We start from the raw sequence: 16,930 nt of genomic DNA, 5'->3' as shown, positions 1-16,930 counted from the left end.
AATAATAATACTGATTTTTAATTTTGGGGGGATTTATGCCTCTATTAAACTGCTATGAACCCCCAAACATGGTTCCTAACTCCAAAACACGACAGTACACAATACAAATACAATAAATGTAACTTTTAAAATGCAAATTGTAGAATAAATACCAATATGTAGGCTGCATTAACAACCTAATGTGAGCGGAGCATGCTCTGGCCCCCGGCACTGGACGAAGACGATGAAATGTTGGCTAATAACTATGCTAAATTTTTGGTTTAAAGTTCGTCTTAAAATATCTTACCTTAATTAAATACATATTGTAGCGTAAAGGTACAATCCTGGTGGATTAATTCACCTTTTAAATCCTTGTTGTTGTTGCTGTGCAAAACAGTTAGTTGCCATGACTCCCGTTGCTTCTTCTTCTTTGTCTTCTTCTTCGCTCTTCTTTTAAAGACGTCAACGAAGAAGCACTTCTGCCGGACTTAGTCATGGAAACTTACTTTCGCTTTGCACAAAAACAACATGGATTTAAAAGGTGCATTAAACCATCAGGATTGTACCTTTTCCTACAATGTGACATAATTTTCTTTCTTTTGGTATATTGCTAGACCTTGAGCCGTAAATTTGCGTGTAACGGCGCGTGCGCCTTTGTGTGCCATTGTGGGATGGAACGTAGTGTTTTCACCGCCAATCCTCGGTACATCCCTAATTTGTATCAAAATCAGCGCGGTACAGCAATATCCAAACAGCAATATCTACCATTATGGATTTTATTGATTTCTAGAATGATTCAGAGTCCTACGCTGGTGTCATACTTATGAATGACTTAAGTTTGCATGCAGCCAATAAACCTTTTAAAACACAAATACTGCCAATATTTGGGTTTTTAAAAGTGATGTAAACAAGCACAATAATGCGAACATGCCCTTATTTGCATTTTTTAAACTATGAATATAATGCCTGGGTTACTCCCTTTACAATCCGAAAATGCATGCATGTATACGAAGGTGATGGACAAAAACCCGCTTCCAACTGTGCTTATTCCGTTTTCTGTCATTCGTCATTTGCCTGCAAACCAGGAGTCCATCAGTGATGGCCTGACGGAATGCACCCCTCTACAAGGAAATAACATATTGGATTTAAGCACAGCAGACTTTATACGGATGTGTGTGTATGTATGCGTTTTTTAGCACTTTTAATAATAAAGATCCTAATATTGTAACTCGATTAAGCTGGTCTCTCTGTGATTTCATTACTGCACGCGAGCAAAACTAAACAGCATGGAGAGAGGCGGGTGAGTGGGAAATTATTTAGCCACCATGGTGGTCCATTCTAAATCCTAAATCACAAGCTGTACCACCTATTCCAACACGGACCATCCAGGCTGTCTCCTGCTGCAGCAGCAACTCAAGATAACATCAGAAGAAAAAAGTTTTGGCGGTAGATTAATGCCACAAAGATTACAACAGCATAGTGTTTGTGTGGGCTTTAAGAACAAAAGCATAAGTATTGTCTGTCACTTTACACTCAATCGTGTACTTCAGGCTATGTCAACACAAACAAAACATCAATACGGGACCTATGTAGTGTACCAGCAGTGTGCATTTTTAGTACTGCTAGCGATGTAGAGAATGCAGAGAAATGTTTTGTGGCCAGATCCTGTTGATAAGTTGATAGTTAAAAAAAAAAAAGAGAATTAAAAAAATATATATACCGTACTTATTAAGAAGAGCTGGTTCAACTTCATCTTTTAAATATTAGTGCACATCTTTTTTTTTTTTCTTCAGAACAATCAAACACTGCTCATTTAACTTAAGAGATGTTGGTTGCAATTTATTTTTGATATTAGTGTTGTATCTGTATTTCTTTTATGTTAAATAAAAACATCAGAATCAGCTGTGAAACCTACTGTCAATCCAAACTGAATAGACCAGTTTCACTTTTTTTTCAAATAAGAGTTTCTGAATGCATTCATTCACATCAAATTCAAATCATTCAGCAGACTCAGAAAGAAACAAATGGCCACTCTGGAAATGATCAGCAACACAACATACATTTGCAATAGTTATTTTTAGAACGAAAGAGAAATGGAATTATGTTCTGCTGTTGTCTGTGCTCTCTCACCCGCAATTCGCTGGAGCAAATGAACAAATTAGTCATTTAGCCAACTGAGGATGCAATAATGGTGAATGAGAATCTAATTAGTAGAATGTGTAATATAATTTGAAAACGTTATCAATAAATTATATCCCCTGGACCTATTTTTTCATGTAAAAATGTTGCCACAGTAAACCTAATAAGAGAATGATGTCGAGAGAAGCAAAAGGGAGGGAGACAGTGAGAGCTTAATCAGTCGTAATTATACCTAATTACCTTAAAAGCTCACGATAGAGCAATGTGAGAAATTACACAGCAAACTTCCAATTTCCAAAAAGAAACTTTACTGGTAAACATGATCATGTCCTTTGTGCATGCTTTATCTGTATCCAGTTTTAATTCAATAATTGTCTCATATGCCTTAGTTTTACAGATGCTTTCGAGCACTGCTACATTGCGAGGCTCCTCGGCGAGGCTCCAGTGTGAAGAGCTCATCCAAGGTTGTCACCAAGCCGATGAGGGCTGGCGCATTGAATGGTCCTCGTCGTACCAACGACTTTCTGTTCATGGTGGCCTCCCTGGATCGGCCAGCTGCTGCCATGCCCCAACTGGACCCTACCCTCGAACTCACCCGTGATGACACCAAAGCCCCATCTTCAGACATCAACCAACCGGTTGTAGTATCACTAGTGGCCCACTTTGATGGGTGAATGCTGCCTATGACCTTGACATCAGCATAAAGCAGCTTTGTCTCCAGGCTGGAAGGCATTCATAATGAATGATGCTGTTGCTGAGTTTGGTACAACTGCAATGAGCCAGTGCAGGTGTTGCATCTGCTGTGTGCAGGTTGCTGTTGCCAATACCCAGCACTACTGGAGGGAACACTTGGACTTGCTTGTAGAAAATCTTACAGAAAGAAGTCAAGGCGTAAGACTATCGACATTCACTAAGAATTTGACACCTACGATTTAAGTCATTCTCCTTTGTGACAACCTTCTCTTAAATTGCTCACTTGTCACTTTAAAAATGCATTGCAAGATCCCCTAATTGACTTTTCATCATAATACGTAATTGTCCATGTAGCATTTCTGCCGTGTAAGTGGCATTCAAAGGTAATAGTGATCTTAAAATGCATGTTAGAGAGCTACTGTATCGTTCCCTCAATGGTGTGCATGTGCACTTGGCGATCGCATCCCTGTTCGGATGGAGCCAATTCATCCATATTTGGTAATGTTCAGTGGATAGCACCAGGAACTTTGCACCCTGAACCCGAAACGGTTATCAAAATGAATGATCCCCTTGGAATGATATTTGCATTATTTGTAATATGTTATTTCTGCATGCACAGTTAATGAAAACAAACGTGAAATCACATCTTTCTGGTAAAACCCAATGCTCAGGGTCCCTTGTTTTAAAAACCGAAAGTGTTGGCAGTTTTGCTTAAGGGCACTTGATCAGCAATGCACATGGGTGGATTTCACATGCCTTCCACCAATATGTTTACAACAATCTGTGGCTATTTCAACAACAAGAACCATGTCATAAATCACATCAATACTTCTTTCTAGTGCGCAACAAAGTATTAAACGGACCCTACAATGTGTTCTTGTTAAAATGATTTTGTTCTGTATATATTGTTTGTCATGTGCTTGTCTGCATCCAGTACAACTATTTCCACCTTTTTATTGTCTTGCAGTGCAAAGATAGCTGTGAGGTTTTGAAAAGCAGAGCATCAGTATTGTGTTGCCAGTGAATGTTGAAGCTTTCAGTGTTGTGGTTATCTCATTACTGAATAGTCAGATATGTGGTGTCGAGCACCCCCCGCCCCATATGAATGGGCTATGAAGATCTTGTATATGTCATTGTATGGTACATACAGTACGTTGATACCAAAGCTGAAGAATTTTTGATATTTTTTGAGAAGTGATGTCTTAATAAATAATTTTTTATCTACATCAACATGCAACATTGTCTCTTAAAATAGGTGAAATATTAAAAGTTAAGGAAATACAGTTAGTGAGATTGAAAGTGTAATAACATGATGCATTACATGTAATGCACGAGTCAGCGATGTCCAAACTGTTTCTTTTAAGAGCCACAGAGAGAAAAATCGAAATTTTATATTTTTCAAAGTGACACTTTCATCCTTCGAATTCTTCAACCTCACCTGTATTTTATGTAACACTCTAAAACTAATCAATCAGTATATATAGTAGGGGGTGTAATGGGTCACAAAATGATTTCCAATTCCCAAAGTTATTAACCCATTAAAGCCTGAAGTCACACATGAGTCATCCCTCTAAAACCTACGGTCGTCTTTGGAATCACCCTTGAAAACCTGACATTTTCGCCACCTACAGATTAATTAATATCTCAGCCCCTGTAGCAGAGAGAAACATACTTCCAAAAGAATTTGAGAGCTTATACTGTATATGTGGCTTTCACACAGGCCCGTATTTATTCATCTTTAGTGTTTCAATCGAAGATGCAAGTGAAGCACTATTTTTAATTTTCAAAAATTGAGTGGTAGTCACCATACTGTATTCTCTTACAAAGACATTGTAATCGTCATTGTCTACGAACATATATTAACCATACATCACGTTTGGATGGTTTCACGGCTTTAAAGTCCGCAAGCGCGTCGACTATATCACTGCCGTGACTTATATCGGAGCTCCCGCGATCGACTGTGCCGCCATTACCCCTCAAAAAAGTTCTGGATATCCTCCGACAACTCACGACACCGTCACATGTATATTCTGATCCATTTCATTGGATAAGAGACCGAGAATTGGATTTAAAAAAAGAAAATGACGTATACGCTCTGCCGGCTTTAAAGGGAGAAGCACTCAACAGTGCTCCCGTCTTTAGTGGTGGAAATGCGGTTATGCGCTCCCGTCCTTAATGGGTTAAGGAGAGGGTAGGAACATAGATTGAACTGTAAATGGAGAGCTTGGCTTTTTTTGGCCCAGCTCCTTCTTCACCACGACAAACTGACACAAACTGTCAAACTCCCGCTCCATTCTTCTCGTATTTGTGAACAAGACCCCAAGATACTTGACCTCCTCCACTTGGGGCAGGAATCATCCACGACCTGGGAAGGGCACTCCACCCTTTTCTGACTGAGTACCATGGTCTCAGATTTGGAGGTGTGGATTCTCATCGCAATTGCTCAACCCTCGGCTGTGACACTCGCTCCGGTGAAAGTTGAAGATCTTAGCTTGATATAGAACCACATCATCTGCAAAAAGTAGAGATGTAATAGAAAAGAAATGTTGTCCATAACAGTTATGAAGAAAATCAGTGGGCAGCCTTGGCGGAATCCAACCTTCACTGGAAATGAACTGCTGGCAATTCAGACTGAACAGCTTTAATTAGGATACCCTGTACTCCTGGAGCACTCGCTACAGATCCCCATGGGACAAGGCCAGTGTGATCCGAAAGGGTGGGTCCAACAGGACAGCGGGTCCCGGGCATACAACAGGACATCCACAGACATTGTCCAAAGCGTCCAAGCACAGTGACAAAGCTCTGGTCACACAGATTGCTGCAAACTTTTTCTAACAGAGATTTCTCCATGCAAGGTGTAAGAGTGCCACACTTAAATGGAATGAGAGGAGCCTCTGTGATTGGCAGCGATTGACGTCGGCTGCGTTCACACCCACAAGAGCGCAAACTGTCCTTTTCTTTTTTAAACACGCACTTCTGTGAAAATGACCAACACTGACACACCTCTGCACAGATTTACTGTATGTTGCGTGTTGTGCCAAATTTGAGTCAGTCGCAAAAATACAGCCCATAGTATCCCTTTTTTCACTAATTAAAACCGTTCCCATGTTTCTCAATAATTTGCCTGTGGTATGCTTTTGGAAAAAGATTCCAAGGCTCAAGAATTCCATAATTTACATACCGGTACTCACATACATATTTCTTGCCATAGTGAATTGAGCTTGTTTTAGGTAGATCTGTGCCAGCCCACATTCTGCCCACATTATGCTCAGCCAATGACGAGCCAGTGGGTAGAATTTTCCCAGCGCGTCCCTCATAGCCATGTCCTTTTCTGCCTCACTCAGTGGGGAGTGTGAGACCCCAGGTTGGGGAAAACAAGCAAACAATGACAGCATTATTGTGGCTGATGGACACCAGCAAACCAAAACTCTCTCCCCTATAACGGTAAACACTTGATGGCGCAATCTAGTGAACGTAATTTATAAAATGGCAAAAGTCAGTACCCATTGAGATTACATTACATTATCGATGGTGGATTGAAACATAAAGCATAAAAATGGATATTGTGGTGATAGTAATAGTTCTGACTTATTGTGCATTTGTGTCACACGTCAATGACGTGACGTCATTTTTAGCAGACGTCTCCATCACATTGTCAGGATCTGTGTTTTCGCGTTTTTAGATCTGTGTAAATCATTTGTTTGTTATGTCTTTTTGTTTCCACCCGTGCTTGTCAACCCAGTCCCTTGTGCTTCCAATCAGCTCCCTCAGCCACCTGTGTGTTGTCCAGGTGATCCTCATTGTCTCGTCAGTTTTTGTAGTTAGTATCCTGCCTCCTTTCACCCTTCGTTGGATCATTTGGTTTTGCTTGTAATTCCTGTCAGTTGTCACACCCTGGTGCGTTTTGTGTGATTGTTTGTTACTTTGTATCTACTATTTTGACTTGAGTTATTTTTTTGCCTGGTTTTATTTGATTTGGATGTTTGTGAGTGCACACACACCTGTGACGGACTGAAAAGGTCCGTCAGTACTGACCCGGTTAGTGATGAATCCAAAGATGGACGAAAACCTACTTCCGTCGGAGGATAGTCAGTCGGTTTTTTAAGGTTTCCCGTTCTTTGTCAGCAAAATGGGCGTCCGTCAATGATGAATTGATGGACCTTCCGTCACTGCTGACAGAATGCCCACCTCAAACATACCTTTATTAAAAGATATACAGTTAGAAAATACCGTCAGTGTGTGGAGACTGACATATGCATACATTCCGGAACCACTGTCAGAAAATGGAAGGAAAAACTCCCTGGAAGGAAATGGTTTTGTTTCTGTGCTTTCTACAGCTCTGTTGTGGTAATCTGAAACTTGTCATTTTTCACGACATATTGTACTTCCCACACACGAGGGACTTTTTTTTTGGTCCTATTTTTGAGCTGTTCCTGTGTAACTTGAACCACTTGAGGTTAATGCGACTATTGATAAGGCCTGGTTTTCTTTCTTATAAATTTTACATAATGTTTATGTTTTAACTGTCACTTCTGCTAAGCTTCACTGCCAGATAGCTGTTCAGAGGCACATTAAAAAAAAACATGAGGACAACTTTGTAACAAGAATACATTTGTATTTTAATGGTTCACTATGAAAATGTAAACTAACATTGGTTTGAGAATGGAAGCAGCTGTCTCTCTGAAGAATGGACATAATAATTGGGTAATATCATCATTTTCTAAACGCCCATCTGGTGACTGAACAAACTCAACAAAAGATGGGATTTCAGTGTGTTTAGTTCTTTCTCAAAAGCATACACATACAGTTTCACATTCACATTAAAATGTTCATATAAATGATGGGCTTAATGCCTCGAAACATTGACTAAAATGTATACTAAAATGTGACCTGACAAGCCCATCTACACACTTGCCACATGAACTGTACAGAGTACTTTTATTCTCCAAACAGCCATCCTATTTCTAATGCTTCTTCTGTTGAGGGCCATGGGTCAGCTAGAGCCTCTTCAAGTCGACTTGACTCAGAGGCACAGTGTGCCATCTGTGTCTGCTGTTAAAAAAGAATACGGCAGTAGTGGGGTGATGATATACTTTTTATTCCATCATGTTTTTTTTTGTGTAGTCCTAATACTCCTTGTACACTGTGCATATTTTAGTGGTTTTTCGCACATAGTGTCTCAATATGAGGACCCACACTGCCCCCAAGTGGTCAAGTCATGCAAAGCTTGAATAGCACTCCCATCAAATGCACATACACCCACACGAGCAGGGCAATACATAAGGTATCGAAAGTATCGATACTTCATCAATGCATCGATACTTGGTATCGTCACAAAAAGTATTGCGATACAATCAAAAAAGCAAAATGATATATATATATATATATATATATATATGTATATATTAGTGCTGTCAAATTTACCGTGTTATCGGGCGGTAATTCAATTTTGTAATTGATCATGTCAAAATATTTTACGCATTTAACGCATGCGCAGAATGACTGGCCATGCCTAATCCCACTCAGAAGTGGAGTGAGCAGCAAAGAGGACGTGTGTCGCCCGTGGGAGTATAAAGAAGCATTTCAAAAGAAGAGGGCAGCTTTAAATCTCAGAAATGTGAATAAATTGATTTGCCTCAGCGACTGATGATGAGTAGAGAAGAGGGCTGTCTTGTTTTGTGTTAATAAAGTCAGTTTAAAGGAGGAACACACAACGTGCTGATACCACCTACAGCATAGCACAGCATAACATAATGAGCCGATCACATTTGTGTGCACTTCAGGGACCACTCGGAAAACATATATATACACACACACACAGAAGAGGGCTGTCTTGTTTTGTGTTAATAAAGTCAGTTTAAAGGAGGAACACACGACGTGCTGATACCACCTACAGCATAGCACAGCATAACATAATGAGCCAATCACATTTGTGTGCACTTCAGGGACCACTCGGAAAACATATATATATACACACACACACACACAGTTCTGGGCAGTCCCTCCGTCCTGGATGGATGCCCATTTTTGGGGCAGAGGACTGGGAGCGACAAGTTTAAAAAAGGGACGGACTAAGCAAGGCGGAGGTGGATTTTAGTCCGGCCCACTAATCGTCCCTCATGCGTGTGACGTGGTCGCGTGGCAGCCAAAGTTCATCTCAAATTACTCGGCGAAATGGGCAAGTGATAAAAATTGCCTCCGAACACTACTATTTACCCAACTGTACAGGAGATTTTTCAACAGGAGATACAGCGCGAGTTCTACTAGTACGACAAGCGATGAGACCCAGTCGTGCAGGCAGCGTTGGAACCAGCACACCGGTGAGTAACGACAGCATGTCGCTTGAGTGTCTGCTGCTGTAGGAGTAGCTTTAGTTGTGCTAAAGCTAATGCAAACAAATATTGCCGTCTTGGTAAAGTTCAACAGCTGCAAAAAAATCAAGTAAAGTAAAAACATACCAGGTATAACAAGCTCCTCACTCACAGTTCTCTAAGCTTGGTCTCTTTTTTTTCCTTGTCTCGGTACTGGTAGCTGGCCGTGTCATATAGCTCGGGATGTGCACAAACCACAACGATAACGTTTTCCTTCATTTTGCGCTATCCACACATGACCCACCAAATGTACCGGATGCCATGTGTAAATTTTGCTTCTTATTTCAGCACACAACGACAGGCATTGCACGCTACCTGTTCGTTTTACCTTCTCTCCCACTATAAAAAATGATGTGTTGGCTCAGCATTAAAAACAACAGATGTGATGATTATTTTTAAAGTTGTGTATTCCAGTTCAGCTAGTGGTGAGTAGATTCCACAAGACCTATCCAGCGACGTTGAAATAAAGTAGGCTACAAATGTTTGTGGAGAAAATTGTACTTTTTTTCTATTATTACATTGAGCACATATTTTTTTACACTGGGAGAGTGACTAACGTCAACTGAATGGCGGTGTGTTCAAGTGACACCGCACACACCGAGAGTGGGAATTTAGAGCTCTCAACACCACAACGAAGGAGTTGCATGCAAGCAGCGCTTCCCAGCCTTACCAACATACAGGACAACATGTAGTGTTAATGTGAGTAAACAATTAAATCTAAGTCGGATTTATAAGATTCGTCTGCCATGCCGCGTTGGAGGATAAGGATATACTGACTTGAAGGTGCAAATTCTTGTTTGACTTAAAGGTATCACCAGTTGAAACAGGACATAACCACCCGGACATACACAAGTCCTCTCTGTTTCACTGGAGATCTTTGCCACCTTACGAGCGAAAGTTGAGGGGAAAAATAAAAATGGAGGTCTTTTTCAAGCAGCCCCCAACAACCCCCCCCCCCCCCCCCCCATCCCCAGTACCATCTGCCGCTATGCCTCTTTATTTCATTTTTGCACTGTTACAATGAATTTAATTCCTGTTTTGTATGGTACAAATTCCTTGTGCAATGCACACATTCGTGGCAATAAATGAAATTCTGATTCTTGTGTCATGTCGTGTATTCACTCAGTTGTGTTTGAGTACTCGAGCTCAGGATCGTTTCATTTGGGAGGATTGGGGATTCTAGCTTTCGTCTGGAATCGACTGTATTTTTTATTTTTTTATTTTGATACAATCTTGTCTTCGATTTGGACATTGTGGATTATTATTTATTCTCAAGCAGAAGCTATAGGGACTGCACTTCATCAGCAATGCGCTTTAAGATTTGTTTGCAAATGCTGTATAAAGACTGTTGATGCCTTGGGCTTGCATGCAACCCATCCATCTGTTTTCTTTGCCACTTCTTGTTCAGGTTTATAGGTAGCTGGAGCCAAAGACAGACTACGCCCCGGACTAGTCACCAGTCAATCACAAGTCATTACATTCAACCAAGAAGAACATTTTATATATTTCTAAAAATGTATCATAAGCCTTAACCTAGTCTTTGTTTCAACATGATGATAACCCTTCAGTTATTCTAGTCTAGACTACAACCCTAGTATTCAATCATACATTTGTGTGTGGACGGCTCTAATTTTTTTGTTGTTTAAAAAAATCTACTTCAAAATGTTAAAATAAATCATCACATGTATTATAGTTCAGGGCAAATGATAAATATGTGCCACATATGCATTATAATAATAAAATATTAAATATGGATATAAAGTATTGCAGAAACCCCAGGAAGTAAGGAACAGAGCACTTAAATTGCCCCAGAAAAAAGGAAGAAAACACAAAAAAAGTCTCCTTCCCTTCATTTATTATGCTACAAGAGATGACATTCTTCTTTTTAATGTATAAAATGACCTTGTTAAGGTTTTGAATAATTGATTGTCGCTAAATATTGCTCTGCCCTATCTAATGATGGGTAAATCCTGCCAAAAGATAATAATGGACAAAAAGCCATTAAGGACAAGACAGCAGATTAAGGAGATGGCTATCCTAACCTAACTGAAATAACACTGTGGTGCACACCTCCACTTTGATGGACTTATATCATTAGAGCACAAGGGACAAGTTTGATAAGCTTGTGGCACAACAAAATGTGACCAGATGGCGTTGGGGAAGGACGTTGAGTAGGGACTATCAGGTCAATTCTCCAGTGAAATATATCTGGGGACTCTGCAAATAGATCTCTCGCTTTGAGAGGGCTGCACCGACAGGAAGCACTTTGACCTTGTGCCATCATTTTATTGGTGTTAATCATGTTATTTATAGAAAGAACAAAATGTTCTGCAGAAAAAGAGAAAATGATTAAGAGGTCATTTCTCATGTAGTGGAAAAATGTGGCTATTTTCTCTCTTAGAAATTAGCACAGTGATTAACCATTTACTTGTTTTACTTTTTCTTTTTTAAAGAAGGACCTGCAAAATATACACAGAAAGTTATGCAGTCAAGTAAATTTGCATCCAAAGGCCTTACTGGAGGCTGCCAGATGTTACTGTTGTTTACATTTTAACTTGCCAAAGTGGTTATGATATGATATTTTTGCTCATGACTACTAATAATATGTTCAAAAATTTCATTTATAATTAATTCTTTTTTTAGTACTCCTAATTCCATTATTTTCTAAAGGAATGCTTTTCAAGAGATTAAAGGTGCTTCCGCAATTACTGTATAATTGATTATAATTTAGATCTGTAGTCAAGCTTGTTTGTGTTTCCTCAAAATAAAATGTTTCTTTGCTTGCATTCTTGCATGTGTCTTGTGGTGACTTATACCGGCAATAGTTTCATCCGTATTGTCAGTCTGTCATCCAATCAGCTCCATTTCCTCCCTTGTGTCTTTCCCAACTTTTCGTTTCACGTTTCACCTTCCTTCCAAGCTTCCTGGTTGTGTTCAGTTCTTGGTGGTTGTCCCGCACACGTTGACGTTATTGCATGCACATTGAGTTGCATTCTAAGCTGTAAATACAGTACAGTACATTGTTGCTTCAAAAATAAAAAATACCTGAAACTGCTTGGATGTGACCATTTGAAAATAAAAATGTATTCGCTGCGCTACAACAGCGTCAACTAAAACAATATGGAACAAACTGGAGCTTTGGATGAAAACACTGGCTATTTCAGTTTTGGCTTACTGAACTGGGGGCCATTATTTTTTAAGCCTGCATTTTGCTGTGCTGCTGTGGCATTTGATTTGGCTGCTACGCATGTTTATGCATCTGAGGTTATCAAACAGCTCATAGTCCATGTTTGATTTTGAATGAACTGCATTAAATTATTGCAATCGCTGTTTATAACAGGCAGACTGTAAAAGCCAGCAGTCAATGCCCGCCAAAGCACCCCCACATGACATAAACGCCCACCAAATGCCGAAAAGATATGCTTCGGAATTATGAAAATTTGAAATTGTAATTTCATTCCGACACCTAACAACCACCACCACCTCTTTTTTCAGAATTCGAATCTGAGTCTGTAAACAAGCTAGAGCATTCCTGCAGAATGTTCATCCTCATTCGCCCATAGAGCCTCCAAGCAGAGCATAAGATATGCTAAATAAATTAGGTTGCACTGTCTTTTCTTGATTGCTTAGCCCGCGATGTGGCCACACCTCCAGAGGAATCAGCCTGCACACCAGATGGTGGTCGCTGCCCTCAATGCCAAATGCCTCACACATCTCAACCAGAAAGTGCGAGCAATTCTGCTTAGCACCTCACTGGGCTTGCATAGCTTAAGAACAGCAGGTCACTTTGAGGATGGGGTTTCTGTCTCATTAGGCAGAATAGTAGTGCAATGTCCTATGTGGACATCACCGAAACATCCACGTAAACCCCATGATACACTAAAGCATCCATTTCCAGTAGAGCGCAGATGAAGGATGAATTTTAAGTCCCCATACACACACCCCAGTTCTCTTATTTATACATTTTGTCTGCTATCCACTTGACGAGGTCAGAGCCTATCCCAGCTGCCTTGGACTGATCACCTGTCAATCACCATACTAATAGAGGACGACTGTGCTACCCGACTGTATTTCAATTCTCAGTTACATAAACTTGACGTAAGAGCAACGATGTTATATTGACCTCTGTATATGGAGGAAGATCTGGAGAGCTACAACATCATAAAATATTTCGTACTTTATACACACATAAGTTAAAGATGGACACTGTGGCCATTTATGAACCTGCGATTCATAATCTAATCGTCCCACAAACTGAATTTGCGCGCATGAAATTCAAGATTGACATCATCTGGCGAGTTCTATAAAGTAGGGATGTGAAAAATAACTGAAACGTGTCATCCATTATCTTAATTGTAAAAGGTGCAATTGTCCAAACTTGAAAATCTGTATCGAGGAGCTAATTTGAGATGGCATCATGACCCAACACTTCAAAGATCATTACAGTTTTATTCCCAACAAAATAATAATTATAATAATAATAATAATTCTGGACTGCTGCAAGGTACAATAAGAGCATAATTAACTACATTATTCATTTACCTAAAATTTTGGCACGGTGTCAACACGGCAGTCTCTCTCACCCGGCAACTGCATTGAACTGCAGCTTTGCATTGTGGTCTTGCGATCGATTCATACTATGTTATATAAAATTCAATCAGATCACATTGCATCTTGAATGGAATGTGTCGTATTGCAATGTTGGCAGTGCTTTGAGATGTCACATCTCAGTGATGGAAAATTGACATCTCTTCTGTACAGCATTCTGTCTGGCCGCCATATTTGATTTGTTTGTCGCTTTGGAATAAAATATTTTCAACAGTGAAAATGAAATGTATCAACTCTGAATGGACACAAACTTTACTTTACAGTTATAGCCCCTTGGGATGCACCCCACCCAAAAAAATATGTTCACTATACCACTAGACTTTCTTTGTCTTTATGGGGAAAACAATTCTATATTGTTACTACATGGCTTGGCTGTAGTAATCTGTCCTATTAGTGATGGCAGCAATGTTTACATCTGATAGCAATCTTTGAAGCCTCCCCTCCATGACTCATGGTCCTCACCCTTGTGGCATAACATTTCATCAGCTGTCTCTCTTACATTCTCCTTGCCTGTACTCCATTTCTATTATTCACCTCTTCTGTCTCTCTCCCAATGCCTCTCATTTTCCACTGCCACAAATGCATTGGAGGATCAGCTTTAAATCTCAAAATAATTGCTGTCCAGTGAGGTGTTTAAATGAGGGAAGCACACATGTTGTGGGAGGAACAGGAAGGGCACTTTCTACGTCTAGAAAGGAGAAATTCCTAAGGAAACAGTAGGCTATCCAAACATCATTAATCACCAGCCAGGATGACAGCTAGACTAAATTGGAAAGGCAGGAGACTTCTTTTTTCATATTTCGTCCTCTGTCTTCATCTGATGTTTCCACACCTTAGGTTAGATTTATGCTGTATACTACCATTGAATTCATTCAGAGTTCTTGCTCAGAAGCGACACAATTTGACTAGCGGTGGGCATTTCGTCAGTACCGACGGAAGGTCTGTCAATCTGTCACTGATGCTCATTTTGCTGGCGAATGACGAATGACAGGAAACTTAAAACAAAGTGATGGACTAAGCACTGGCGGAAGCAGGTTTTCGTCCGTCACTAAGCAGGTCAGTACCGACTGACATTCTCTGTCCACCACTGACGGACTCCCACGGGGCGAAGGAGGGGCTCAAGTTTGAACATCGCTAGTCAATCGGTGGCCTATCTGTGCTTGTGTTGGCTGCGAAGTAAATCTATGTTCCTATTCTCCAAGCCTGGCTCCCGGCCAGTAAAGGAAGTTGGCTATGTTTTATATACCTTTCGGTCCCATAGATCACAATGACGTTTTCTCAATGTTGTTTTTATTTCACCAATCACCACGTTTTGTGTGTGTGTGTCTGGTTTTTTTTAACTTTATTTGTCTGGGTCTCCTGTTCTGCCCGTGTGTGTGAAATTGTGAGCAGTACGTTCTCAACGCCTAATGGCTGTCACTGACACGATGCCGCCAAGAAGAAGAAGGAGGAGAAGGTATTGGTCCTCATGTAGCAGTGACAGAGTGTAATTTAGCGATGATGGAAGTTTGGATACGGTAACGATGACGGAATGATGAACTGCCAATGACAGATTTTGTTAGCTTGAACTATTAATGGACTGACGATGACAAACGGATGGCCCGGCCGCCGACGAAAGACGGACCAGCAATATTTACTGACGTGTCCACCTCATCATAAAGAGAAAATATGACTGGAACTAGACATCCTCAGATCTCAATCGCGCTGCTTTCAAATTCCGTTAAAAAACAAATATTTATTGGATCTACCAATGTGAGTGCAACATAAACGGACAGATCCGATAGACAGATGTAAACTTGACACACTGATTGGTAAAAACACCATCTGTAAATCTAAACGGACAGTGAAAGCATAGAACATTAACTATGGTTTAAAAGGTTGGTCAATCATTAAATAAGCTAAATTATTGCTGACAGCAAAGAGCCAGTTGAGTAATGTGGAGGTTATCCGCTTTAATCAATAGGGGAAGAGTCAGCTCAGCCCAACTACACGGTATGCATTGTTTAAAATTTGCATTATTAATTTAATTTTGTTTGATTTTGTGCTGCTACCACCCAGTGTCACGTACATTCGGGCACATTTTCTATGAGTGTTAAAACAGTCATATCTGAAATGCTGAATTACACTATAATTATCATTGTTGTCAGCACAGATGCTTTAAAACCGGCAATTTAAAAGCAATTTAAAAAAACAATTTCAACAACTTCACAGCAGTGATGTGCAATCGCCATGGCCAACTTTACATCATCAACAAGTGGAGCTCTTCTTGCAGTACCTTACATAGTTTGTGTTTATTGATCGCCTGCATGAACTTCAGCGAGTCAGTCTCCGCTTCCACCATGTAGAATGGGAGTGTTCCTCTCCTGTGCTTAATTTAAAGGGAAGGAGAAGAATGAGAAGGGAATGGCTCTAATTTGGAGCCTAAATCTTTTAGGGCTCTTGTTCACTTGCAAAGAACCAGGCTGTAACTATTAAAACACAACTTTGGGAATATGAAATCATCTATCTGATCTATACTGCCAAACCAAAGTGTGCTGTGATTGGTTTGGGTTCTCCATTAAATGATGTTATTTTATTCATTGGTTTATTTTTGTTTGTTCACGGGGTTATTCAAAAATTGTTATAACTGTTTTGCATTTGATCTGGTGTTCCAGAAAAAAAAAAAATTTTTTTTTCCTTTGCCAATATATACAGGCAATTTCCCTAAATGTTGGATTATCTGCACTCTATTGCATGTTAGTTAGTACAGTATAGTTGCTTATTGTATAATGCTGCCCCCAAAGAAAATAAAGAAGGCGCATATTGCAATTTACCAATTTTTCACAGGCTTTTCCACTGTCACTTCCCATTTTGTGGAACATTACATATTAATGTTGTGCATGGAAAAGCTCGAAATGCCATGACGGGAAAGAGTAAAGCATAGAACATAAGGTCACATATTTGTAAGTGATTACAAATTGTGTCAATTACTCACTGTCATGTTCTCTCTATGTTGACATGAAGTGACGAAAAGCACATAATGTGTGATTATACAAAGGCCCTCTTGGGGTCAGTGGGAGCTAATTCATATTTTAATTGTTAATTATATGCTCTGTTTAGCCCCATAGGAGTTAAACGTTGTTTCAAATAATTTTGATGAA

General features: G+C 39.9%; 1 protein-coding gene across 1 annotated transcript in view; it reads left to right on the top strand.

Annotated features, from left to right (window-relative positions):
* tmtopsa (teleost multiple tissue opsin a) overlaps positions 1-3,979 on the top strand; it is an 80,526-nt gene extending 76,547 nt beyond the window's left edge. The window contains exon 4 of the mRNA XM_086042966.1: positions 2,508-3,979. Within this exon, the coding sequence (XP_085899092.1) occupies positions 2,508-2,792 (285 nt within the window). The 3' untranslated portion in view covers positions 2,793-3,979. The remainder of the gene's footprint in view (positions 1-2,507) is intronic.
* The last annotated feature ends 12,951 nt before the right edge of the window (positions 3,980-16,930 follow it).

The sequence above is a fragment of the Filicampus tigris genome, chromosome 10 (genome assembly GCF_054856515.1).
Source record: "Filicampus tigris isolate MCC_2025a chromosome 10, RoL_Ftig_1.0, whole genome shotgun sequence".
NCBI lineage: Eukaryota > Metazoa > Chordata > Actinopteri > Syngnathiformes > Syngnathidae > Filicampus > Filicampus tigris.
The sequence above is the reverse complement of the archived record's forward strand: the minus strand, read 5'-3'. Positions and strand labels throughout refer to the sequence as shown.